The sequence below is a fragment of the Pelmatolapia mariae genome, linkage group LG6, assembly GCF_036321145.2.
Source record: "Pelmatolapia mariae isolate MD_Pm_ZW linkage group LG6, Pm_UMD_F_2, whole genome shotgun sequence".
Taxonomy (NCBI): domain Eukaryota; kingdom Metazoa; phylum Chordata; class Actinopteri; order Cichliformes; family Cichlidae; genus Pelmatolapia; species Pelmatolapia mariae.
The window spans coordinates 25,253,196-25,279,642 of NC_086232.1; the positions used below are offsets into that span (position 1 = coordinate 25,253,196).

Sequence of the window (26,447 nt, forward strand, 5' to 3'; positions counted from 1 at the left end):
CTCTCTCATATATATATATATATGTAATATATGTTGCATTGACTATGCAAGTAATATGGGGATCGAAAAGATGAGCTCCACAGACATCTCAGATAATGGCTCTTCTTCAACCCTTCGAGCACTTTTTCAGATCCAAAACTACATCACCTACAATACACTTTTTTACAACTTTTGAACAATGAGGTATAATTTTTTAATGAAGCTCAGTCATGACTTATTGTGTCTCATGACTGGAGTAGTTTTTTCCTATAAAAAATTTAGCTTGATATTGATGAGCAGCACACTAAATTCTTGTTTTCTACATTTAAGTAACTTACCCTCTTCATCAGACACATCGAGAATCTCAGTCATGGTCTCTGGAACATTCAGTTTGTGTTTCTCTGTAACCGTCTAATGTAACACCATTCAGAGTCATGGAAAATAGACAACCAAAACAGAGAAAGGTTATAGTTTAAGTTTAAAAAAAATTCCTGGCTCCATTTCCAGAGGCTAAAGCAATCATGAGCTTACAGTTGTGGTTGTGATGACCTCCTCAGTGACGACTTTCAGTGTGTCTACCACAGAAATGTAACCCAAACGTTTCGCAATTGACAGAGCGGTATTTCCATTCTAACAGAGAGAAGGATATACGATAGCGTACCAGCAGAACTTTTTTCACAACATATTTCACATGTTAAAAGTAAATGCTTGGGCTCTATTGTGTCTTACCACTGTAGTAGTATTGGGCTTGGCCCCATGTTGTAATAAAACATTAATTATGTGTGTATTCCCTTGTTGTGCCGCTTGATGAAGTGGTGTGTAACCATTCTGCAGGACAAAAGTTTAAAAAGAAGACAACAAAATTTTATTAAGTCACAGTAGAAACTAAAACGAAAGTGATGCTATATTTGAGTTTTGTTTCACGCTGTGTCTGCAGTTTAAGTTAAATAGAGCTTGCATGCTTCAAATTTAAGATTTAAATGTAACCTTGGTTTTGGAGTTGACGCTGGCTCCTTGTTGTAACAGGAAGTTAACCATCTTGGCATTTCCATAATGACAGGCGACAATCAGAGGGGTATATCCAAGCTGTAGCGAGGGGGGAGAGGGTGAGAGATGAAAACTGATCTTCTGTAAGCAAGCACTAAACTCAATCTTAATGCTTCCTGAATATATGACATATATGAAGACTTTGTTATGTTTTTAAAAAGCCTCTGGATGGCAGGTATTTACATGCACGTCCATATGATACACTTAAATATTAACATGTAAACATAAAGCGAATAAACAGAAAGTAAGCAAGACATACTGTCATTCACACAGGAAAATTCTTGTAGATTAGCATACTGTTAGGTTTTCATTACTAGTAACAATTTTCTTTTGTGTATACTTGTTAAATTTGTCATGCACATGCATGTCTGTACTTTGGTTTGCTGGTCCAAGTTGGCATCATGTTTGGCTAGTACTTCTGTTACAGTGACTTTGTCCTCTTGGGCAGCAAGATGCAGAGGAGTTAGTCCACTCTGTAAAACACAAAGCAATGTCACATTACCATCCTTCAACACACTTTTTTATTTTATTACTTTTCTTAACATAGTAATAAATTGCTTCATGGAACAAATTAGACAAAACTGTTTTTTATAGAGCACTCAGCTTAAGAACTAAAGAGTTTTATACAGCTGTATGTAGAGTGCATGTGTTTCTTGTTTCCACTTCAAATTATTTTAATAAATAAAAATGTCATAAAGATTGTGCTTCTGTGTGACCTTTGTCGCTGTGTTCACATGGGCTCCTTTTCCCAGCAGGAGGCTGGCCATCTCTGCATGTCCTTCCTGAGCTGCCAGATGCAGAGGGCTGACTCCCTGTTTCGTTAAAGCATTGGTCTCTGCTCCATACTGCAGTAGCGCTAAAGCAATGTTTGTCTGGTTCTTTTTGGCTGCAATGTGGAGAGGAGTGTAGCCATTCTAAAACAGAGGAAAGAAAGAAGATATACACTGTGATAGAAATACAGTACATCCAAACAAGTGTGAGCTTCTCATGGACCTTTTTTTTTCTTTAAAACTCCGCCTAACCTTTGCAGTAGAATGAGGCGATGCACCTTTATCCAGGAGCAGCAGCGCCACCTCTTGGTTGTCATAATGAGCTGCCACATGTAGTGGAGTTAAGCCATTCTGTGAAAAGAAGCATTTGATTTAATGAAACTTTTTGCAAGCCTTTGTGATTTTTTGTGTGGGTTTTTTGTGGGGTTTTTTTTTGTTTCAAGTCAGTTTTATTCCATAATTTGTGTTTCAGAGAAAACAATCAGATGCTCAAAGATTAAGTGTAATGTGTCTCTCACTGAAATTAAGACAATTACCCTCAGTGCTGGGTTTTGTTTCAGAACCTGCTTCTACAACTTCAGCTCACCTTGCCAGCATCATCAGTAAGAGCTCTGCGCTGAAGGAGAAGTTTTGCTACGTCGAGGCTTCCATATTTTGCTGCTACATGTAATGGAGTGAATCCTTTCTGTAGATGTAAAAGGGATTAATTAAAATTCCACTGATTTAACTTATCACATGTTATTTATCTGTCTACATGCATTCATCCTCTGTTCACCTTGGTGGCCATTGAGTGTGAAGCTCCAGCCTCCAGGAGCACAGCAGCTGTCTCCACCTGCCCCTCTCTGGCTGAAATGTGGAGAGGAGTATAGCCATTTGTGGTGGCAGCATCCGGGTAGGCCATGTGCTGTAATAGTAGCTGGACAATGTCTGTTTTTCCCAGACGGGATGCAATGTGCAGGGGAGTCTGGTCCTCCTGTAGTTGAGGGAAAAAGAGGTAGTACATGTTATAGCAGAAAAGGATAAATGGAAATGATGCAGTTGTTTAAAAGCAGTAAAATTAGAATGAACAGTGATGTTGTAGCCAGAGCTGGGACAGGTGACATCAGGCATTCAAACTAGTGCTTGAAATATAGAAATTTACTGTAAACAGAAGGAAAGAGTGATTAATGTTTACAGCTGACTCACCCTGGCCATGGCATCCACCAACGCTCCATTTCTCAGCAAACAGCGAACCACTTCCATCTGTCCTGCTCGTGCTGCCATATGGAGAGCTGTCTCACCGCGCTGATAAGCAAAGGCAGAAGATTTATAAGCTTTAGGACACTGTGCTAATCACAAAATGTACACCAGAACGGGGTACATTTTTTCAGGTGTTTGCACTGAAACAAATGAAAAATGTGTGTTTACTTTGTGATGTGTATTTCCGACTGCTGATCGCTGACCTGATAAAAGAAATTACTACTTACGATGTTACGAACATCAGGAGAAGCTCCATTCTGCAGTAGAAGTAAAACAATGTTGAGGTGACCCATGAAAGCAGCTACGTGGATGGGAGTCAGACCAGACTGCAATAATGAAAACAGAGACATGCAGTAACAACAAGGAGAAGCATTAAATGCAAATTTAGAACAATGTTAGCAACAAAGTATACTGTGCTAATCCATGAAATCCTGACACACCAAAACAATCTCACCTCAGTAATTGCCTGTATGGAGGCACCGTATTTGACCAGCAGCTCCATCACCTTCACTCTGTTTTTCTTACAAGCAATGTGGAGAGGAGTAAAACCATTCTGGCAGAGACAATAAGAAAAAAATTAGCAGGAATATGCATGTCTCTATAGTAAAAAGGTAGCATTGGAGTATTTAAATTTTATAACCTCATTTTATATTTCAGGAGTTATTAAACTTTTTGGGTCAACTGACCCCTGATAATCTGATTAACCCTATGCTTACTACTGTTAGGACTCTTATATATCATTAAAACTGACTGTATTCTGACCATTTCCAAACCAAAGAGGCATTTAATTTGAAGGTGAAAAGTCAGAATATACGTGTTCCCAGTCAGAATTATTTAACTGTATCTGCCCCTCAAGTCAGATTTCCAACTCAGACCATCAATGCTGACTTCACAATCCAAGTTGGCAGTTTAAAATTCCTCAGGAACATTTTATATGAAAGAATATGTGAATATAAATATATAAATAGCATACTAGTAAATCGCAAGATATTCACGATCCATAGTGTCACTCTTTTTATCTTAATATGTGCATCAGTAAATATCATGATGATTTCTGTTAATACCAGTTTTGGTGCTTCTCTTATTGTTTCTTTGAACCCTTACCAGTGCTCTTGCATTGGGATTGGCCTTCTTGTCCAGTAGGAGCTTAGTTACTCTGTAGTGGCCACAGTGAGCTGCGACGTGCAGCGCTGTAAGGTAGTCGAGTGTGACATCATCAACAGGCGCCTTGTGTTGCAGCAGTAGTTTTACACACTCTATGTGGTCTCCCTGGGCTGACATGTGCAGCGGAGACAGTCCATTCTATATGGAGGCAAAAAATTTAAAGAATAGTAGCAGAGATGAAAACCAAAGGCATATAAAAAGGAACAATAGTACTCATACTGTATGAATTATAAATGATATACTAGTGCAAATATGCTAACCTTGGTTCTAGCTAGGATGGGGGCTCCTTTTTCCAGCAAAAGCTCAACTGCAGGATCATGTCCACTCCTGGCTGCACAGTGCAGGGGCGTCAAACCATCCTTTGGAACAATCACATATGCACAAGCAAACGCACACATTAATCCAGTTTAAAGATTTTGAGAAAGAGGACCTAGAAAGTTGCTGATTCCACTTATTTATTGGTCACTATGGTTTTAATAAAAGCTGAGTCTTACTCTTGTTTTAGCATCTATCTGAGCACCTCGGTCCAATAACAGGGCCACCATGTTGGTGTTGCCCCTCTTGGAGGCAACATGTAGAGGTGTTATTCCATTCTGACACGGCAGATACAGAAACAAAGGTACATCAAAAACTACAGCATGTAAAAGCCTTAGCAAAGTAGTTTAGCTACAAACATACAGGAAGAACTGCAACGTTTAATTGGCTAGAGGTAAATGTATTATTAAAGGCTTATTAGAAGTGAACACTACGATGGTAAATAACATGCCCTTCTGTAATGATCAAAGTCAAAAACAGCCACACAGTAGGAATTTGGCTGTACCCTGGCTGTGAAGTCAACAGCAGCTCCTCTGTTCAGCAACAGGGTGGAGACATTCACGTTACCATAGTGAGCCGCAATGTGCAGAGGGGTGAAACCACTCTGATAGGAAAGGAGAGAATAGAGAGGGACAGAGTGAAAGGGAAAGAGGTTAGAGAGTGCAGAACAGCTCATCACGAAACGGAGAAAAGTAAAACAAAAGTGAACAAAAGAAAGTAAGAAAGAAAGAAAGACTTTTCATTGTTAGATACAGGAATAGACTCTACTGAAGCAGACTCTGCTGAAGTAGTAATATGATGAAAGAGCGTGCTGAAAGAAAAACATTGTGTAAGAAGGAGCATAAAAATGAGCAAATCCCAAAATAGCACATTCAATAGATAATACATGCAAAACTGCTCAAGTTCAGCCATGCTTACTAAAAAAAACTACGGGTGAATCAACTTGGTTTTTTGGATACGTAAATATATTGAAATAAAGGACAAAACATAACTCATAAGCACCAAGCAACACTATGGACGCTCGCAAGTATGTGTATCTACTTGGGTGGACAAATGAACATTTATATATTAGCTATATATATAAATTTTCATAGTACACAATTGCAGGTCGGTTCACTCCTTACCTTCCCATTCTGATAGACACGGTGCAATTTAATTAAGAAACAAAGTTTACTTAAAGATCAGAGATCAAAGTGTTTCAGAGAAGTAAATCAACATGCACAAGAACACACATGCGCTGAGTTACGCGTAGAAACATGGGAGTAAAAGAAAAAGCTGATTTTACTTTCAGGTTATCAGTTCAGTATAAAATTCTGTAAACATAATACATTTCAATGACTTATCAATTAAAAATAACAACAAAAATCTATAAAATAAATGATCAGTAATTAACTGACATTCTCTGGGGATTATCAATACAACACATTGTGTTTTACTGTCAGCCATGCAGTGTCTAGTACAGCAAACTCTGGCATGCAGGGTATCCCTATGTCACAAAAGTCCTCAATAAGTAAGGGCAAGATCAAAACAAAGAGCTGAATAAAATGGTCGGAAGTGACAAAATTCAGAATCAAAGGAGGAGGTGATAAGTCTGTATACCTCTGTGGTTCTATTGACCATCATCTGGTTAAGATGCATAGAGAGAGAAAAGGGGAATAGGGTGAAGGGCTGTTAGGGGAAACACTCAGTATTTTTTTATTTAAAACACTGAGCATGTTTATAAGGTTGCACAGTTTGAAAATAAAAAATAAGGACCTGTACAATACAGCATTTTCAGAGAGGCCTGGTCTGTCCGTTTTATTATTGTTCCCTAAGGAACCCACAAACAATAAAATGTAACTTGTCCCTGTTGCCCTCCCTCACCTTAGACTGGACATCAGCGTTGTGGTCATTCTGAAGCAGCAGTGCAGCAGACTTTGTGTCGTCTTTGCGGGCAGCAATGTGCAGGGCTGGAAGGCGTACCTTACCCTTAGTGTCATGCTCCAACAACAAGGAGACAACTGAGTTGTGCCCCTGCTGAAGAGCAATAGCAAGTGGAGTAAAGCCATCCTGGAGGAGCACAGGGGAAAAAAAAGTTAAATGGTTACACGCTTCATAGAGAAAATGAAAGAAAATAGGCAAGATATTACATATTGTTTTTACCTTCAATAATTGTATATATAACAATATGAAAGAAAAACATACTTCTGTTGCAATGCTTTGATTTCCGTCATTTTCCAAGAGGTATCGCACGACCTCCAAGTGATTCTCCTGAGCCGCCATGTAGAGTGGCGTGAAGCCATTCTGAAGAGATATACAGGCAAAAAAAAAACCCACATCATATACTTGTTGCTTGTGTTAAGCACTGATGCATTTTGTAAAAGTTTTTGTTAATTCTCACCTGTGACTGAGAATTGACATCTGCTCCTCTTGACACCAACAATTTGACTACTTCTTTTTGTCCAGCCAAAGAGGCAATATGGAGGGCAGTGTTTCCTTTCTGTAAAGAGAAAACAAGGTTTAGATCACCAACCAAATATCTGTCCTATCTCTTACCCCCCTCATTAATTATATAAAGTCTGAACCCTGAAAATTCCAGAAAATTCAAATTTTTCAAAATGAATGTTTGTTGAAATGTTTGACACATATAAAAAAAAATATACATGAGTTTTAATTTGTATTTAATCATTTTTTCCCCTGTGACTTTTTGTGAGTCTCAAAAACTCACAAAACTCATATATCAAATATGATACACTTGGTGTTACAGGGCTAAAATCAAATTATGCAAACATTTCATTTCTGCTTTAATGTTTAGGATGTAAAAGTTGGGTTTAATTCCAAGAAACATATTCAAGTCACTCGAAGGACACAAACAGCAGGGTGATAGATTCTGTGTCAGCTGTTCAGTGCTGCTAGCTGTTGAGCCTGAGTCATGAGGCACTCACAGACTCACATAACAAGCAGCTTGCCAAAAAGCGCACTGCACATTCACTCTCGCCTTCTCTTACTCCTTCCAACTGAATGGTACAATATCTAAACGTAGCACGAAAAGTAAGGAAGTGTTTTTGGTTATTTCTTTGTTGTAACAATGCTTCTTGGCAATAAATCTTATACTGTTGAAAAGGTTTGAGCAGCAGAGTTGAGTATACAAAACATATTGGCAATATAAAAATAATAATTTAACAACAGAGGCCCCTGTAACATCTGGAAGAACCTTGCACAGCCACAACAGCCTGGCATATCCTCCATTGCACCTCGCACATTACTGTAGGTTGCCATTCAACAGCAGTCTAGGACAAAGCTGGTATATGCTATAGGAAATTGTTAGATTGTCAATAAGTCTTGTTTCTTCAGATTTCAATTAGCCAATCCAATAAATGACACAAAGCATAAGTCATTAGTAGAAGAAGCTGTTTGGGATTGGCAGAGAGGTTTTTCATGGGCGCAACCAACACACTCAACTCTGCTGCTCAACCCACAAATGCATTTTACTTACCAATGTGGCACCATTTAATGGAAAAAAATTAAACAGGGCTTCCAACATTTACTGCCAAGAAACATTGTTACAACAAACAAGTAATCAGCCAATCAAAAGTTTCCTGACTCGTTGTGCTAAGTTTATATATGGTACAATTATTAATACCTTATAAAACGGAATGTCTGAAGAAACAAACAATCAAACTCTCATAATCATCTTAAATCACCCTCATATCCACCCCAATGGCTCCTTAATTCACTAAAGAAGGAATGATTTTTATGGTATTTTACAACTTATTTAATTCCTTTCCATCATCTCCTTCTTTCTCTTTTGGTTAAAATAATTTTCTTATCTTTTTTTTCTCTTTTAAAAATTTAGCTTTATCTTTAAAAAGTTATCTTTGCCAATGCAAGCCAAAGAAAAAGCCATTAGATATGTAGTGAGCGATTAAAGCAACAATTATATGAACTGAATTATATTAATTAAAGACCCCATGAAGCTAATTCATGTGTGTACCTTGGTGGAAGAGTCAACAGATGCTCCTCTCTGTAGCAGTTCCTCCACCAGTTCCTTGTGTCCCTCCTTAGCCGCCAGGTGTAACGCATTGAGACCATTCTAAACAGAAAACAAGAGAAGATTTCAAGAAAACACATGTGAAGAAGAAATGAAACTGCATGGTGCTCTTTGAATCATATTACAACACCCCTGTATCAAAGATAAGGCATACCAACATTACAGGACATAAAGCGATATCTACTGGAAATTGGCTCAGTAACAATCTAATCCAGTCATGTTTACTCATGTAAAAAAGGAAAACTACAGTACAAGTGTGATTTTTTGTAAAATTGGCAACAATAAAAAATCTTGATTAAGTTCATAGTCACTTATAAGGGTTTAATCCAACTTGACATTGCATTATACTGTACATGATTTATAGCATTCATTTCATTCACAGTTGGAGAGATCGACATTTAAGAATTGAAACAGAAGAAAAACTATTTGGGTTAAAAAACTGGCTGATTTTTCACAGTTCAATTCGCTCATAACAAAGGCCTCACCTCAGATTTATCAACAGGAACTATAGCAGCACAAGAGGAGAGCAGACCACAAATGTTGCACTCCAACAAGCCCTTACAACACAACTGATTTATCCCCACTCGAAAACTCACAGTACCTCTTCTGACGCTGACATTTACACACAGAAACAAACCCTAAACAAAACAAAAACCATTCACCTCGTCCTCCTTTTCTTCCATCCTGTGCTTTGGATCTTTGAAATGTTGCTCTTTTTTTTATCTTTTAAAATGCCCGCTCCTTTGGGTATTCTGTGCCTTTATGAATCCTTTGCTCTGTTTTCTTTTGTCTTTTTGTCTTTGGTGATGGAACTCCAACCAGTCCTCCACCTCCTGCTTCCTCTACACTGGTTTAGAACCAGCTTTCTAGGTTTGTGTGCTCTGTCCTCTTCCTGCAGGCTAATTCAGATGAATGACAGCGAGGAAATGTGCCTCTAAGCTCTGGAGGCTTTTGGGCACTGATATAAAAGAGTAGCTGTTGCTAACCCCTCTATCATTGCCTTTTCCCCTCCATAGCACATGTACATCATGCATATACATTCACACACAAATAGAAACACGCCCTCTCTTTCTTTCTCGCGAGTTGCTAAATGCCAAACAGCCAAGGGGGGTGTCATATTTCTGCACAGTCATAGAGGGAACCCAAACACACACCCAAACATAGATAATCATATTTAGAAGCAACTGAAAATGTCAGTCTTTAAAAAAAAGGGGGGGGGGGGGGGGGGGGGGCATTCCTCAAAGGCCAAAGTATATCAGTGACTGTCTGGCTGAGTGATTTATAACATGACTTAAAAAAGAGTGAAAAATGACACATAGTTCGTATCACTATGGTACATCCATAAAACCTAAGAAGGCATAAATGCCTTCAGTTTGTGCAAACGGTTTCTAATGAGCTACGAGTAAAGCGGCACAAATGGAACTAGTCCAGTGTCTGTTATGTGTCTTAATCAAATCTGCAGAGATCCACCGATCGACAGTCTATGACACATTCTCGATCAGTTTCATGTATGTCAGATTATGAGTTGGTCACACTGCATCACGCTAAAATAGTCACACATGCTCTCACACCACAGTCGCTAAAAGTATGAAAGCTCCTCACGGTGTGTGAAGTCAACAAGTCTAATCAAACACTTAAATCATCATCACGCAGGTCTGCAAGGTCTGCAACTGACTCATCATAGCAAGCACTCACTTTTGATAAGTAAAGACTTTAAATTTTAATATGTTTTTGCTGATTTCTTTTTAATGTTATTATCACTTCCACAATGATCACACTGCATATCATGTTTGTCAGGTCGCATGGCCAAAGCTTCTAATATCATCATCACTTCAGTATATTTTAAATCAGTATGCAGTTAGTCCATCTGTGACTTTTTCCACTGAACTGGCAACGAATGAAAAGAAAAAAAAATAGTCTAGGCTATATCAGATGCTCTTTGCTGACATTTGAGAAGCAGAACGTCCAGCCTCAGTTATGCTTCAGTTCTGAAATGATAGACTCACTGACACAGCAAAAATAATCATACTTTCAGCCACATTTCAGCCATTATGTATTTCAGGAGAGACAAGAAAACCCTACAACACACACACACACACACACACACACACACACACACACACACACACACACACACACACACACACACACACACACACACACACACACACACACACACACAGTCACACAAACCGATCTAAATCTCCTTTCCCTCTGAGCTCAGTTGTTCGTAAAAGCTTCATTTAGCTAATGGACATCGTGATCCCTGGCACTTTGTTGCTTCCCCTAGCAGGAGACAAAATGTTGAGCTTCATCCAGCGCAGATTATCATTCAAGCTGCTTTGACCGCTGACCTTTGTTATAAGCACACATGGTATAAACAACCATGCTTACTTGGTGCCGTTTTATTGTCTCAAATGTCACCGGGGAAAGATGTTGGAAGAACTAATGTAAATGTCATAAATGTCACAGTGGGATAGATTTTGGAGCAAATAATGTAAATGCATGCGGATTAAAGTAAAGAGTAATATTACTCACCAAGGATTAAAATTTTAAGTAGATTAGAAGGGAAATCTGGCCTTTAATTGTGAAGAGCGAAACAGTTCTTATACACACTCTTAACACGCAAATACAAGCACATAGGCATATTGTATTAAAATGTAGAATAAGCTGTAGTGACTCATTCTCTTTTGAAATCTTAAAACTCAAACACACCATGCTTAAAAACTGGACGAACAAACATCATCTGTAAAAAACATTACATCTTTATTTATACATCTCATTCATAAAATCTGTGCAATGGAGAATCATAGTATGACAGTGGCTTTGGCAAGCTAGGAATATACCTCTCACTCTCTCTTTTACTAACTTGGGCAGCCTTCTGCCCTTGGCGCCAGTTTCTGGCCCTTGCCACTCTCTTCGTGCTTTCTAGGTTTTTACTCTTCAGTTATTAATGAATATAGCACCAAGGGCGATACTCAAAATATGTGCATGACTTAGTGTGTGACATTTGTAGCTTCTTTTGGTGTTTTGTGGATGGATAGACTTTTTAAAGAAACCATGAATAACATTAAACATGATAAAATGCTAAGATACAGTTCCTGTATTTGATTGCATTGTGAACAGTAATCGGAAATACATTAAAACAAGCAAAAGGAAATTGGGTTATTCAACTGCAATGTCACATTGTCCGGCTCTTATCAATAGACTACTAACTCTAATGACTCATTATCGGACATTATTTCAGATAATGGCTTTGTGATAATGATGCTTTTCCGTGATTCGTTCAAGTATTTGGAGAAAATTTGCATTTATGCACAGAATTATTGTGATTTTTTTTCATCTTATTGCAGTAATCAAAAGCATTAATCCTGGGGTCATGCCATCACTTCCAGTACGGTCATGTCACTGCCTGTTGTGCTTTGACTTAACAAAATCATTCTAGAGACATCACTCATCAGCTGCCATACACTTTCAGCAGAAATTAAGACCAGTTATGTGTGCTTTAACTTAACCATACTGTCAATGTCTTTCCTCTTAAAATTTGTGAGTAAAAAAATAAAGACACAACAGACTTCCCTGTCCGTCACCGCAGCATACATCTGTAGGTGGAAAAAGCGTAGAGATGATCTGTGAATCTGAGAATGTATGATTATGTATTTAAGCACGTGCAATCAGAATTAGAAACAAATACACACATGGGAAGATGCACACATTATTTTATATTATTTTAAATTTGGCTATTGAAAACACTAAGAGAAAAAAAGTAATGCATTTATGTGCATGTTATAACTTTAATTTGGTTTACTTACACGTCACTGGAATAAAATACAGTCTATAGCTTATGTTCATATGTGCTGGGAGATATTTAATGTGCTTAGATCCAAAATTACATTCACTGCACAGTATACTGGCCTCTACACACACAATAATGAGGGCATAACTGGGATATGTATAAAAATGTCCCTTACATTTTTTGGTCGCTTGACAAGGTCTCAAATTTGATCATCTGACCACCGAGAAATCCTATTAGGGCAAGGCTCTCCTGTTGCAGCACAGGAGGTGTGTGTGTGCCTACGTACATGCCTGTGTGTATGTGTATGTGAAGGTTTGAGTGTGCACAGCTTTCTATATTCAGGCTTCCCTCTAGGGGCACAAAACAGAACCCATGGTGCCCATGATAACAAACAGCAGAGCTACGGGTTGGCTTTTTATAGCTGCAAACCAGCTATATCAGTCAAGCAATGACACAGTAAAAAATAATGATATGCATGCACACACACAACACATACGCTCACGTAGCCTCACTCCTTTAGGCTGTCTTGTGACTGCTGTAAATCACATTGACGTAGACAGGAGAGAGGAGTAGGGGGAAATATTTTAACCTCTCCAATCCCTCCCCTTCGGTGGAATGTGGGACAGGGCGAGTATGGGGAGGGAACGAGAACAGCTGTCAGGGAGGCATAGACCTTTTCAAAAGCTGCTGAGATTGGGGGGAAGAATGGGTGTGGTGGGGGGAAAGGGAGTAATTGTAGCTATGAGGGTAGCTGTGAGTATGCAAAAGGGATATAGCGGGTTAAGGTACTCGCTGTGTGATGCCATCATGACACAGCAGGGCGAAGGTTAGCTTGAGCAGGTTTGACAGTAGCTTGCATTGAAGTACTAAACAGCAGATTTTAGATATTATTTCACACAACTGCTATATCAGTTCTGGAAAGTTGTAATAAATATTTAGATTAAAAAAAACTATAAACTTAAAAAGTATTATTTTAAATTAAAAACACAAAGATGGAGTTCTGAAAAATATAACTCCATAAAACCTGAAAATTTGTCACAGTTTTTATGTTTATCACCCCTCTTCAAATTAATGTAACTGCACACAAGAATTCAAACAAAATCCGTTGTTTAAGTTTTCTTACCTGGTTACATGTGCTGATGTCAACCCCGTTTTTCAGGAATTCACGGACTTTGTCAATGTTTCCAGCTCTGGCAGCCCGGAGGAAACTGGTGTTACTGTCCGACTACAGAGATAAAACAGAAATTAGGGTAATATTAATAACAGGTAAATAAGCAAATGTTTATAATTTCTTTTGTTACTGTGTCATTCTGATAAAAGTGCCACATGTATGCAATATTACAGTAACAACATTCAAGGCCACATTCCATTTATCAGACAAAACATTATTTCTCTCAGTACGTGCACGTGCGCGCGCGCGCGCACACACACACACACACACACACACACACACACACACACACACACACACACACACACACACACACACACAGTCATGATGAGTTTTACAAGCAGACCTATGAGTCATCTACCTCTTACGCCTTTTAATTCCAGCGATGCCCCATGCTCTAGTTAAATAAGCTTGTTCCTTAAAGCTCTTTTAATGTGAAAACATAAAATAAAGGGTTAATCATGTGTTTTTATATGGCTACATAGCTGCTTATACAGTAATAGTGGCCTACTAGGCTACTCTAAATGTAACCATCACAAAGCAGCTGCGCACGCGCGCGCACACACACACACGCACACACAGAGTCACGTTTCCACATCGTCAGAGGACATTATGTTGACTTACATTCATTTCATGGAGATTCTAACCTTGATCCCTACATCAGGTTGTCATACTAAATTTGCATTTTGATGTCATGGGGTTTTTTTTATGTTCAGGCTTAAGTTTATTTCTGTTTTATTTAGCCATCCCTGGTGTCTTTTTTTTTAGTTTTACTTGTGTCTTTACTATTTTTTCTTCCATTTTTGTCTGTCCTGCACTGATAAATATCACCTGCTTTAAACTGCCGCACTTGTTCCCATGTACACAGCAAATTTAAGTTTTAAATTTAAATTGTGATTTCCTCTTGCTCTTTAAAGAAATGTAAGAGGAATAGCACTCTTTACTGAGTTGGATTAAATATAAATCTTACCAAAAAGTGTTATATTTTTAAGGCAGTATCAGAATTAAAAAAAATCTTATATTAATAAAACATCTAACATTTGTTTACTGCAGACAATCATAATCACTGCAGCTTAATGAACAGAAACTTAACAACCAATTTTAACAGCAAACAAAAAAACAAAACAAAGTCAAAGGAAGTGATGACTTTCTGACGATGGCCTGTCATTACCTCTGTAATGATTTTGGCCCAAAATAGAATTTTTCATTGCATGACATCTGATATTTGAATAATCAAAATATACCGATGTATCGCTTCATTTGTCCTGCTGAATATCACAGTATGTGAACATTAGTACTGTCTTCATTATCTTGAGAGTGTCAACAAGTTTCTAACCTCTTTTTAGCAAGGTTAAAGTGTTAAAGTGTCAGTCAATCACCACTGGGCGTTAACTTGTAAGGTCATCAAACTTCGCAATGCATGTCAACAATCATACCACACCCCCTATGTGGATTACACTTCACGTGCGATGTCGCACAATCCCAAACAAACCATCAGACATTAACATGTTTGTTTCTTCTTTTTTTTTTTTGCCTGTCCCGTTTGGTTCTTTTGCCATCAGAATTGTTGTCTAAAGGCAAAGAAAGATGCCCAACGGATTTACTTTACCAAATGGACCATCCCAGCCTTGCCGTATTGATCCATTTGATTCATTTTTGCTTTTATTGTTTATTTTATTTTTATTTGCTGAACACGGGACAAACAAACATGTTTGTTTCTGACAAAAAAGGACATTAGCAGAAAAAGAAATTATAACAATGTAAGTCTGCTTTTTCCATCTCTTACCAGTAAATCATCAACGTTAGATCCAGTGTCAGCAGCCTTGTAGTAATCAGTATGTTGATTTAAGGCATAGTCAATCCCAACGGTCTTTGAAGCGTTATCTGATCCACATATCTTACATGTTGCTGCATTTCCCATGGTTACCATTCAGACAGGAAAATAATTCCCAGCTTTACCTGAATATTGTCGCCTTTCTTTACTCTCTTTGGCCACTTTGTCAAATTCTTGCAGTTTCTCACTTTGCATCTCTCAGTCCTACACTCCTGATTACTGGCATCCTTTAATCCTACAGTCCAATAAATTTGTACATATCTTTGGTTCAAACATATTTAATAAATTACCAAATCTTGCTTCCTTTTGTAATTAGTTCTACTACATTTCCTTGTTGTTCCCTTTTATCACAGTGCAAACTACTGAGCATCAGCCTCTAGCTCTAACTTAATGTACGATGTACTGTGGTCAAGGCCCAGTCCTGCCTACTATTCCGCTGCCTCTCCTCTCTCGCAGTAAGATAACAACTACAGCCATAAACATTTAACCCTTACTATCTCTCCTGTCTTAGCTATTTTTACCATTCTAGACCTTCAGTTCCACCCAGACACAACCCATTGATGGGTATGTGTGTGTGTGTTCATGGCAGGGTGCATAACAGCTGGGTTTCACTCAGAATGTAGACCACATGGCCTACGGTGCTTTCAGGAACACCAAGGATCAGGATTCTGAGACAAAATTCAAAAATGAACACAGTAATAAAAAAGATTTAAGTAAGAAATGCACTAATTAAGATTTCTTTGGCCAATTCCATGTTTTTTTTGCAAGTCTGACCTGGTAATACAGATTTTTGATGATTCTGATTCTCTTCTTTCTAAGAACTATAACTTTTCTTCAAAGCAAAATTAGCTGAAGCATAAATAATTAACTGAAATGTCTGATATATTTTTCCTTACCAAACAAAAGCAACAGATTTATATAACAACAACAACAACAAAAACTTTCATCTTTTTTCAGCATGTTTATAACAGGCTTTCAGCCCTTCCCTCATTTTTACTCATCTCTATAATTGTCTACATAACTCCTTCGCTCATACCGAGGCTGCTGGCTTGGACTGGCTCTGAGCTCTGGACAGCTTTAGCTTTAGTCCCTTTGCCTTTGTTACTTTCTTATAAATGTTCATGGTGGTGGATTTAAGTGTTTGATTAGGTTTGCTGTTACAAAGGCTTTTCATGGTAGTGAACAGTGAGTCTTTACCTCCAAAAGTTGACAGTACTGTTTATCCCCGCAGTCAGCTGAGACTGAAGAAGTCATTTAGATGAGTGACGAAACGTTTCTCCCACGGAAAACGCTATGTCCAGATGAACAGAATCAACTTTTGGAGATTTACTTAGCTTAATGATTGAGAATGCATCAAGAAGTGAGTCTTTACAACACTAATGACATGTTAGTGTGTGGCTGTGAGTGTGTATGCAACTATTTGGGTGCGCTGCTGTACATGTGTTGCTCATGCATAACGGGACATATGGGAGGCTGACTGAAACCACTGAAAAATTGACCAAGTCAGATCCGGTTAGTACAAGCAATCTAATTTCAACCTTACATAGAATTTTTCACTACACAGAACTCGTTTTGTGTAGATCATTCGCATTTTGTATCCCAGTCACATTTACTACTTAATTTTGAAATAGTTCACGTGACCAAAAAGCACTTTTCTTTACTGTTCTTTTCACCATGCTATTAGGTAAAAATAATTAATAATTCTTTAATAATGTTAATCATATTAAAAATATTACAAGTCATCACACATTCAGAAAAGCATTACTGATATAATCAGGTGTGTGTGTGTGTGTGTGTGTGTGTGTGTGTGTGTATAGTTTTTGCTCGTTTGCTTGCCTGATTCAGCTGTTTGCCAAACTCCACATGCAGAGATTGGATTGATTGAGATCCAGCTGTAATCTCTGTATCTGTACAGGATTTGCACAGATTAGCCTGGAGTCAGTCATGTAATGAAGGATACTTGGTAATACACTGTAGCCTATGCTTACACCAGGGCTGGACTGGGACAAAAAATCGGCCCGGGCATTTTGACTAGAGACCGGCCCACCAGGTATTATAGGAAAAACCATAAAGCCTTTGAATGAAAACAAACGTTGTTGTGACAGTGATGTACACTGTCTTGTTGGTACATATGTATCAATCTAATAAACTTAGACCTACACCATCCTCCCTATTCTGGTATTCTAAACAATACTTAGCCAAAACCCAAAGACTGCTTGGTTGAGTTAACCTCCTGAACTATCTACAACATATGGTGGAAACCTGAAATTAAGACAGAGAAGACTAGAGGTGAGACATGACCATTACGGAATATTAAAAATAATAAATGACAGATTTAGAGATATTTTCATAAACTATTCATTTACCACATCAATAAACAGCATGGCAGGGCAAAATATTTTTTCTAACATGGCAACCTTTAAAAAGTGAAAGGAAACAGAAAGACATGTGAGAAAGAATAAAACTTAATTCACTTTTTGATGGCATTTTACACACAGTACTAGTACAGTATCTAGAAAATGTGGGAAAATACTGGCATCATATACAGTACTTACTTCTGAAGAAATTATGTTGGGACCCTGAAAAAATTACTATGTACAATAATGGATTTCTATACATTTGACATCAGATAAAAACTTTGGTTGTAAGATTCGGATAATTATTTGTTAAAAGCAATTAAAGACATTTTAAATGAGAATAAGAAAGTATTTTTTGTGCCCTCCTTTCCCTGTTAATGCCCTACCTGCCCCCCTGGCAAAACTTTGCTAGACCCGCCCCTGCACAGTTACCAGCTGTCAGCTACGTAGAAAAGGATGCTGGTGTTATTTGTCTCTCAGAAACAGTTCATAACTTCCCCTCAACTCATTCATGTCACCCAAAAGGTAAACCTGTTTCTCCATCACCTGTTCAGCTCTGATGATTCAGTAAGAACATCTCCTGGTTTCATCTTCATGTTTCCCTCTCACCACATATCCAAACCGATATCATGACCAGCAGCTTTTACAGCTGTGGCTCCAGCAAACATCAGCTGATACTAGAAATTAATATTAAATAAATTCTAACAACAGCTAATCAAGTTTAAAGGTGCTTCTGCTGTTTAATGCGACCTCCGCTAGTTTCCTCTTTCTGGCGCAAAGTGGGAGATAAACAAGCAAGAGAGACGGGACTTGCGGCAGAAACGCAGATCAGCTGATCATTGATCAGTTTCGTGATTGAAGTAGCAGCAGGAGAGGGAGGGGGAGAATGAGATAAGAAGAGGCAGCTGACAGCGTAAAGACGCAGAATAACTCCCGCTTTGTATCTTTTTTTTCATTCTAGCTGAAGTACGGGACAAATCGCGTTTATTTTCAGCTCAATACGAAACGCGTAATTTTAACTCTGAATACCAGAGGATTCCGTTTTTTAGGGGAGGGTTGGCAACTCTACTAACTAACCTTATGAATAAAATAAAGTTCACATCACAGCACCCGCCCAGCAGTATAGAAACTCCGTCATGCTAGCTAGTACGCAGTACGAGTTATTGTAACTGACTGTAAAAAGTTAGCACAACGAAAATGAACTACACCTAAACTTATATCTGACCCAGATAGACTACAGGTCATAACTTCTCACCTGAAGCTCAGTTCACCTGACAGTCGGACCAGCGGCCGCCTCGGGTCTCTTTCCTCCCCTTTCCCTCATCCACCTGCTGGCCTCCACCACTCCACCATAGCCACTACCAAACAATTGAGTTATTTTTACACATCTGCCAGCATCTGTCCAATCCGCCACCTTTCACTGTTTACACCGTTACGGGAAAAACAACAACAACAACAAAAAAACATCGGCCCATAAAAACGAAAAATTACCATCGGCCCACCGGGCAAATGCCCGGTATGCCCGATGGCCAGTCCAGCTATGGCTTACACAAGTATATGCTTACACTGGATGAAAATCAAAACTCTACTTATTATCTTGAATGTCTCATTAACAGCTGCTTTGTGTACACGAGGTCACTTATGAACATATGTGCACTAGTATTACTAGGGGCTTGTATTGCCATGAAGGTTAAAACAAAAACGGTGAAAATCTTTTTAAAAAAATTATACTATTTATGGTAGACAGTGGTACAGTACTATTTCTTTGACATTGTACTTTATCCATTACCTAGTGCGATTTCAACCACCTCCACATCTGTGCCAATCCCACAACCCCTTTTCATGTTGTCCTACAGTAACACCAAAGCGTACGATAAGGCCACCACAGAATGTGGTAATGAAATTGTCACGATACACACCACATGTGACAGATTTTACCTGACGCTTTCGCTCAGCTCTTTCCCGCTGCCGTCTCCTCTTCTCCCTGGCTTTCTGTAAAGCTCTGTAGTCTGGGTGTTGCTCAAGCTCGCGAGCTTTCTTAAGATGGGCTGCAGCGTGGGCCATGACTTCACCCTTCTACTTTTCTGTGCGTTTTCCTTGGTGCTAAAGTTTATAAATCCTGCCTAAAGCAAACTAAACACCTTCGCTTTTTATATTTGTCAAAAAAATGCCATACTATATAAATTATAAAAAGTTATTAGGCCTTGTTCTGCATCAGCATTATGCTAATACTAAAAGAAAAACCAGAAAAATATTGACTAATTACTCCAAAATCATTGAAAAAAGACTTTAAAGAAGCGTTAACCCAAATTCAGTGAAAAATAAAATATTTTTTAAAAACTGTTGCATATTCCTCTTTTTCCCTTCTTCAGTTTTCTTTTCTTCCACCTTGTACAGCAGCTAGATTTCAGTCCTCATACAAAAACACAGGCATACACACAACTACAGGTGCTCAATAAATGAATCCCTCCCCTCATATGGTCCTATCAAACACGAACAAGAGGGATGATGACTGAAAAGGGCTGATGAAAAATGAACATAAGAACCACTCACTCTCTCATCCTCATCACATATTTCAACACACAAACAGGGAATTACCCATCCCAGATGTACATGAAAACCCTCCATGTGAACAGATGTGGCTACAAAAGGCTCTGAGTGTGTACAAGCGTGTTCTTGCATGAGTGTTAATGTGCATGTGAGCCAGAGTCACAGGAAATTTTTCATTGTGTAAGGGGTTTATGGAGGCTGTGTGCTAACAGCCAGCTGACTGCTGCAGACACAGCTACTTTCTCTGCTGCTGTGAAAATGCTCTCCATCCTCAGCGAATGAGGTAAATGTGTAGTGAAGATTTAATAGGTCAGAAAGGACCATGAGATGGATGACAATGGTCGAAATACGGTAACTATTCTAGTCATGGTATGGTTAACCCCCAATTTACAAGTTCATAAATCTATAAAGTCTGTAAGGACTTCGTATTTTGTCGCAGTTTAAATGATGTATGCATTTAGTTTCTTTTATTACATACTACAGACTTTTCCAAATAAAAATTGAAAAAAATGACATAAAAAGTGTGCAAATAAAAATGAGACGAGACCATGAAAAGGGTGAACTTGGGTACAGGCTGTCCTACTGTGAGCCAGCAGAGCAAATGGGACACACCACTCAGTCCAGAGGGGGACCAGTGAGCAGAGAACAGTGGCTTCCAACCACCAAGTTACAGGCTTCCCCCTAAACGGGAGAAAGTGGGTCAGTCTGAATCTTAACTGCATTGCACCCTCTGTAGTGGTGGCTGATAGAATTGAAGTTGACAGCTCCTGCATGTGAGTGTGCGCGCCCACTCCAAGCAGACGGGTGTCAAGGTCTCTCTCTGTCAATGCCGCTAATGTTAGGAGTTTGAAATTTCAGCACAAGTGACAGGGACACAATCTCACACCTCTATTTCTGTTCACACATTCTGCCTGATAGGTTTCACTGACTCAGTCAGCTACAGCAGCATCAGCAGCATTTCTTTCTTCTAGTAATCATGAATGGGACAGATTTGCTGAATCACTCCACAACTGCAAGAATGTTGTTTTCCTTTTCTTTTCTTTTTTTTAACACTGGTGCACTGAACCTGACTGCTTCATTTAGTTCCATGACAATGCTGCCTTTAGAGAGACTGCACATTTCTGTTTCCTTTGCTGCTCTCTGCTGGTGACGAAGGGAATAAGAGAATCTATTTTTTTTGAAGGAAACAGCGTATGGATCTTAGATTGAACCCAATCTGACCTAACAACAGTGTCTATATTGGAAGAAAAAAACTGGCAGTAAACACAAGTAAAAAGAACACTCCACATTTTTGCATCATTAATCCATTATACTAATATTCAAAACAAAATAATACAACTCCGATCTAGGTTTTTGGAATAAGGAACCGTGAACAGACATTCAAGGCTCCTTGTTAATTTATTCACTTTAATAAAAATAATATAGTTGTAATAATTGTAATAAACTGAAATTGTAATGTACATTTTTTTCTGGTTTCTTTTGAAGCATAAACTTGATTTTAACTGAAATTAGAAGCACATGCTATTCACTAGGTCACCTATTCAAACCATTTATGGTCATAAAATTAAAACAGTTTATGGTTACAGATACTTTAGACTGTGGCTGGATACTATATTCTCAGTGCCTGATTATGAATTTATTGTTTGATTTTACGCTCAGTAAAAACCTACTCTCAAAGCCTCAGATGAGATTTTCCTCAATCATTCCTCAAAAAGAAAAGGTAGGCTGGTCTTCCTTAACAAAGAGAATGAAACAGATGCAAAATGTTTATTTTTATTGTATTTTTCATACATTTGCAATCACCTTTGCCCGCCTGTTACAAATAAACATAGGACATAAGTCTGAGTTTTCAGGAAATGGATTCAACCAAAATCTTTTTATTTCACAAGAGATTGCACTCTAGATGATTTCTCCATTAACTACATTAACTTTTACATAGCAATATAGTTGGTACTGTCCAGTCACAGGACATCCTAACAGGAAATAAGAACTTGTGGTGTTCTCAAATGGAATGGAACTGCTGCACAATACAATTTTACTTTTTGGTTTGCTATTGTAATTTTAAATATATATGCATCGTTACTTGAAATGTATCACATACTAAAATACTTACTGGATGGGGGTTATTTACAACTAGTAGCATTTTGTTACAGTGAGCTATTGTAAAATTACTAACAAGTTTTGTTTGGATTGCAGAAGATGTACAGTCTTTTGGAGGTGTACCTTCATTGGGTACACCTTCCCTTCCCTAAGTACACTAAAGCCAACTCTGTTTTACAAGTAAAAACCTTGGCATTACCTGAGTTCTTGAATTTCACATTAAACAGACAAAAATCTATAATTATTGATCATCATGTTAGCTGATCCAGAAACAGTGTCCTCAGTAATAAGTTATAATGCTATCGTTGCTTGTCTGCAAATGCATGTGTATATGAGGAAGTGTGTGTGCTTGTGTGGTGGCGGTTATCCATTTGAGATTCAGGTTACACTGATGGGCGATCTGAAAGAAAGATGACGTGAGCTCTCGTTTCTGTTGGTCCAGTGGACCTGGTACATGGGGAGGGGTTAATGGTCTGCTTTCCATTTTATAGATCCAAAGGCTTTTATTTGGCCCATTAGCATTCTTTGATAGACAGAGAGCACACACGCATGTTTCAAACTGTAAATGTGTGCGTGTTCGCAGAATTGTGCAACTCCTTTGTCACATGAACACACACTCATTTCTATATGAAACGGGTTATAAACAACTAAATTCACACTTTACATCTATGTTTCAATTTGTTCCTGTTTATTTTTCGACTTTTGTGTTTAATTTTCAAGCTGATTTTTTATTTAATAATGAATTTGACAGTTTTAAAAGGCAACAGGGCTTTAAAAAGATAGTTGCTTTCCATGGACTTCGATCTGTCCATCCATCCAATCTCTTCTGCTTATCCTTATCGTGGGGGTGCTCATGTTATGAAACACGAGCAAACATTAGGAGCAAGAGCAAAGGAATAAGCCATTATATTTTTGATCACTTTCTTTAAAATTGTGAGATACGCCATTATCCTTGATGGAAGACGTGGCCTTCAAGTTAATAACGATTATTCTACCTGCTAATGGAGCTACAGTGCTGACTAGTAGAGTTCTCCCAGAGAAGAGTGTCTAACAGCATATAATGCATCTGAGATTTAATGGAGATATGATCTTTCTGTTTGAAAAAACTCATATAGACTTCTTAATGCGTTTAAATATTTCATAACCACAATTTTCATCTTCTCCCTATATTTTGAACAGCGATCGGGGATGGCTACCAGATTCTTTTTTTTTGCCAACCCCTTTGAACCTTTGTTAGCTTTGAATAACTTGACCATTTTCAGGCCCGGGACTAATGTAAAGACTCATGATGTCAATAATCACTATATTGTATTTTCCAATATATTTAATTTAGTAAAATATCCTTCATTATCAGATGACATCATTCCATCAGAAAGATTGGAGAAAAAACTAAATTTAAGTTAAGGCTTTGCCATGCTTTAAAAGATTATGTATAGCAGAGTTTCACTTCTTAACTGTCCAAAGACCAAAAATAGCCAATTTACAGCATTGACTGAGGCCGATGACCAGTCAGTCAGTCTCACTTATTTCAAATTACAAGCCGGTCTGTTTCATGCATGTACAACACACACACAGTGATGCAGGCAAATCGTTGCATGCAAACCACATGATACTATGTGGTTAGCTTTAAGGCTTCTTATTGTGAGTGAAGACACGAGGTTTGCCAAAATCACAGGGGGACCACCACACATGTTCAGAACAAAAAAATCTAAAGAGACATTTAAATCACCTCCACCTAGCGAAACATGGAAACGTGGATTTTAAAGAAGCTAACAAAGGCAAAGTGGCTAAAGCTATAGAGTTCAGAGCCAGTCACAAACAAGCAACCTTGGTATAAGCAAAGTCACTAATAGTTATTTTGTTACATAAATCTGTTGCACCTGCTTTTGTCAGTAAAGGTGGGTGCACAGCAACTACACTTTAGTTATAAATACTTCTTTCCATAGCAGAGCACTTTATTTTTACTTGTGAGGCAGGATCCTGGAAAACGTACAGTTTGAGCGAAAGTTTTTTGAGGGGAGTTTTTTTTTTTTTTAATTATCAAAATATGATTTTGCATTGAAGACAAGTTGATTTTTTTTTGTTGCTTTGATATGCTGTCAGTTATAGTTCTTAGAAATAAAATCTAAACGGTATTGGCAGGCCATACTTAAAAAAAAAAAATCAGAAATTAGAATCAGCTAATAAAAACTGCATTTGGTAAATTGGTAAACTGTCTAAAAACAGTATGTATATAATAAAATAAACAAATACAAACACAAACAATACATTTAATAATATATAATAAATAGATATAAAAAAATCTTAAAAAACAAATGACTTTCCACCTAAAAGGTTGATATTTCTATTTGTTATGTCTAATAGCTAAATTGTTAGTCTGTTTATGTTTGTGTAACAGAATGAATAAAATACATGGCTGAAGCAGTAATGGACTGCCTCAGAGACAGTGCTTAAATGCCAAGTCTTTTTGAAAGCCTCTTTTAGTGCTTAAGAAAGGTCAGCACCATAAAATACACAGCACACATGCTTGCTCTCCATCTCCGTCCCTGTTTTTTCCAAAACCAAATCATACAGAGTCAAATTTAATAGCGAGCGAACAAAGCAGGCAGTTAAGACTCCAGATCAGGCCACACCCAAACACACACTCGGATGCTTGGTGGGAGGGGCTGAAATGAGATGAGATTGAATAGAAGGGCACATTGTAGACATGACATAACCTTGATACAATATTCACAGAGAGAAAGCCAAATGAAGGAAGAGGAAGTCAAAAGGACCACACCCTGTTGTAAATGAAGCACAAAATCAAATGCACACAAATGGAGAAATCTCATTAGTCACTCAGCTGATTTACACGTAACATGACTTGCTCCATTTGTTTGTTAGTGTTGCACAACCACATTAAAGCCCCCAATACACACACCCTCACAGACAGGCAGCAACACTAAAGGCAAACAGCAGTGCTACATTAACTGATTGCTTAAGCTTTTATTTTTTGTTACACAATGCCACAACCTTCAACTTCTTTCTTTTCCCAAATAAACTATGAGCACTGTAAGAAAAGCTAGATGGCCAGTAATGCAGTGTAAGCAACTGCTCACATCAATAAATTCATTATTCACTTCCCGTAACTGATGCCAAGGTTTATGAAGTGTTATATCTAAAAGCCATCAGTACAATGCAATGCCTCCAGCCACAACCAACATTCGCTGCCTCCCTGTGATAGATGAGGGTTGGTAAGATAGCCGCTACAGCACCTTGCAAATGGCCAGTACCTGAATTTATAGCTTTCCCCTTTTCCCCTCTTTGAAGTTCTACGCAAGTCCCTTGGGAACACATGATGTCATCTTGCTTTTCATTTTAATTAAAAAGAGGCCTTGAGGCAAATAGAAAATAAATACTTGAAAAAGACTCCCATCCTATTATAGGATGTTACCAATGTTAAGTAGTACAATATACCAGTTATCACAACAAAAGTCTGTAGTTTTGTATACTAAATACTGAAGTATAAGTTCAAGCCATAGAGTCCCTAGCTATGTGCGGCTCCACAGCCTAGTGGTTCACACATTTACCTAACAAATGACAACACCTAACAAGATACCTGGTTTCAGCACTGTATTGCACAAAGTAACAATGCAACATCATATCAGCTGGGATAATGTTGGGGATAACCTGTGTAATTCTTTTACGTGACATAAAAGTATAAATGGTCTGGATCTTATATAGTGCTTTTCTACTCTATCTGGGCATTCCAAGTGCTTTACAACTTGCCTCATTCACCCATAGAAAACACTTACGACGTAAGTGCTCTCTATCTAACATTCGCACACATTTATTCTCCAATGAGAGCACCTCGGGGTTAGTATCCTGCTCAAGGATATTCGGCATGCAACCTGAAGCAGCCAGGGATTAAACCATCAACCCACTCCTGCGTTACAGCCACAAGTGTCATAGCATGACATGTCATTGCTATAGTAACGCCTAGTACAAGCGTTACTTTAGATTCCCTAATACACACAACAAGACAAGCCCGGACATCTCTGACAGTAAGAGTATGTGAAAAATATGCAAAACATTTGTTCCTAAAGGTGGAACTAA

The 26,447-nt window shown here is 38.2% G+C and overlaps 1 protein-coding gene across 4 annotated transcripts in view; it reads right to left on the reverse strand.

Annotated features, from left to right (window-relative positions):
• ank2a (ankyrin 2a, neuronal) overlaps nt 1–26,447 on the reverse strand; it is an 83,177-nt gene that overhangs the window by 48,486 nt on the left and 8,244 nt on the right. The window contains exons 1-23 of one of the 4 annotated variants that reach the window (XM_063476346.1): nt 19,641–20,204; nt 13,464–13,565; nt 8,488–8,586; nt 6,895–6,993; nt 6,699–6,797; nt 6,378–6,563; nt 6,114–6,137; nt 5,020–5,118; nt 4,694–4,792; nt 4,460–4,558; nt 4,140–4,337; nt 3,490–3,588; nt 3,263–3,361; nt 2,982–3,080; nt 2,572–2,769; nt 2,383–2,481; nt 2,049–2,147; nt 1,743–1,940; nt 1,401–1,499; nt 967–1,065; nt 709–807; nt 511–609; nt 318–390 (exon numbers count right to left, since the gene is read on the reverse strand). In XM_063476346.1, the coding sequence (XP_063332416.1) occupies nt 318–390; nt 511–609; nt 709–807; nt 967–1,065; nt 1,401–1,499; nt 1,743–1,940; nt 2,049–2,147; nt 2,383–2,481; nt 2,572–2,769; nt 2,982–3,080; nt 3,263–3,361; nt 3,490–3,588; nt 4,140–4,337; nt 4,460–4,558; nt 4,694–4,792; nt 5,020–5,118; nt 6,114–6,137; nt 6,378–6,563; nt 6,699–6,797; nt 6,895–6,993; nt 8,488–8,586; nt 13,464–13,565; nt 19,641–19,766 (2,590 nt within the window). In that variant the 5' untranslated portion in view covers nt 19,767–20,204. Of the gene's footprint in view, nt 1–317; nt 391–510; nt 610–708; nt 808–966; nt 1,066–1,400; nt 1,500–1,742; nt 1,941–2,048; nt 2,148–2,382; nt 2,482–2,571; nt 2,770–2,981; nt 3,081–3,262; nt 3,362–3,489; nt 3,589–4,139; nt 4,338–4,459; nt 4,559–4,693; nt 4,793–5,019; nt 5,119–6,113; nt 6,138–6,377; nt 6,564–6,698; nt 6,798–6,894; nt 6,994–8,487; nt 8,587–13,463; nt 13,566–19,640; nt 20,205–26,447 lie in introns of those variants that run through there. The other 3 variants (XM_063476345.1, XM_063476348.1, XM_063476347.1) reach the window with 3 other exon arrangements.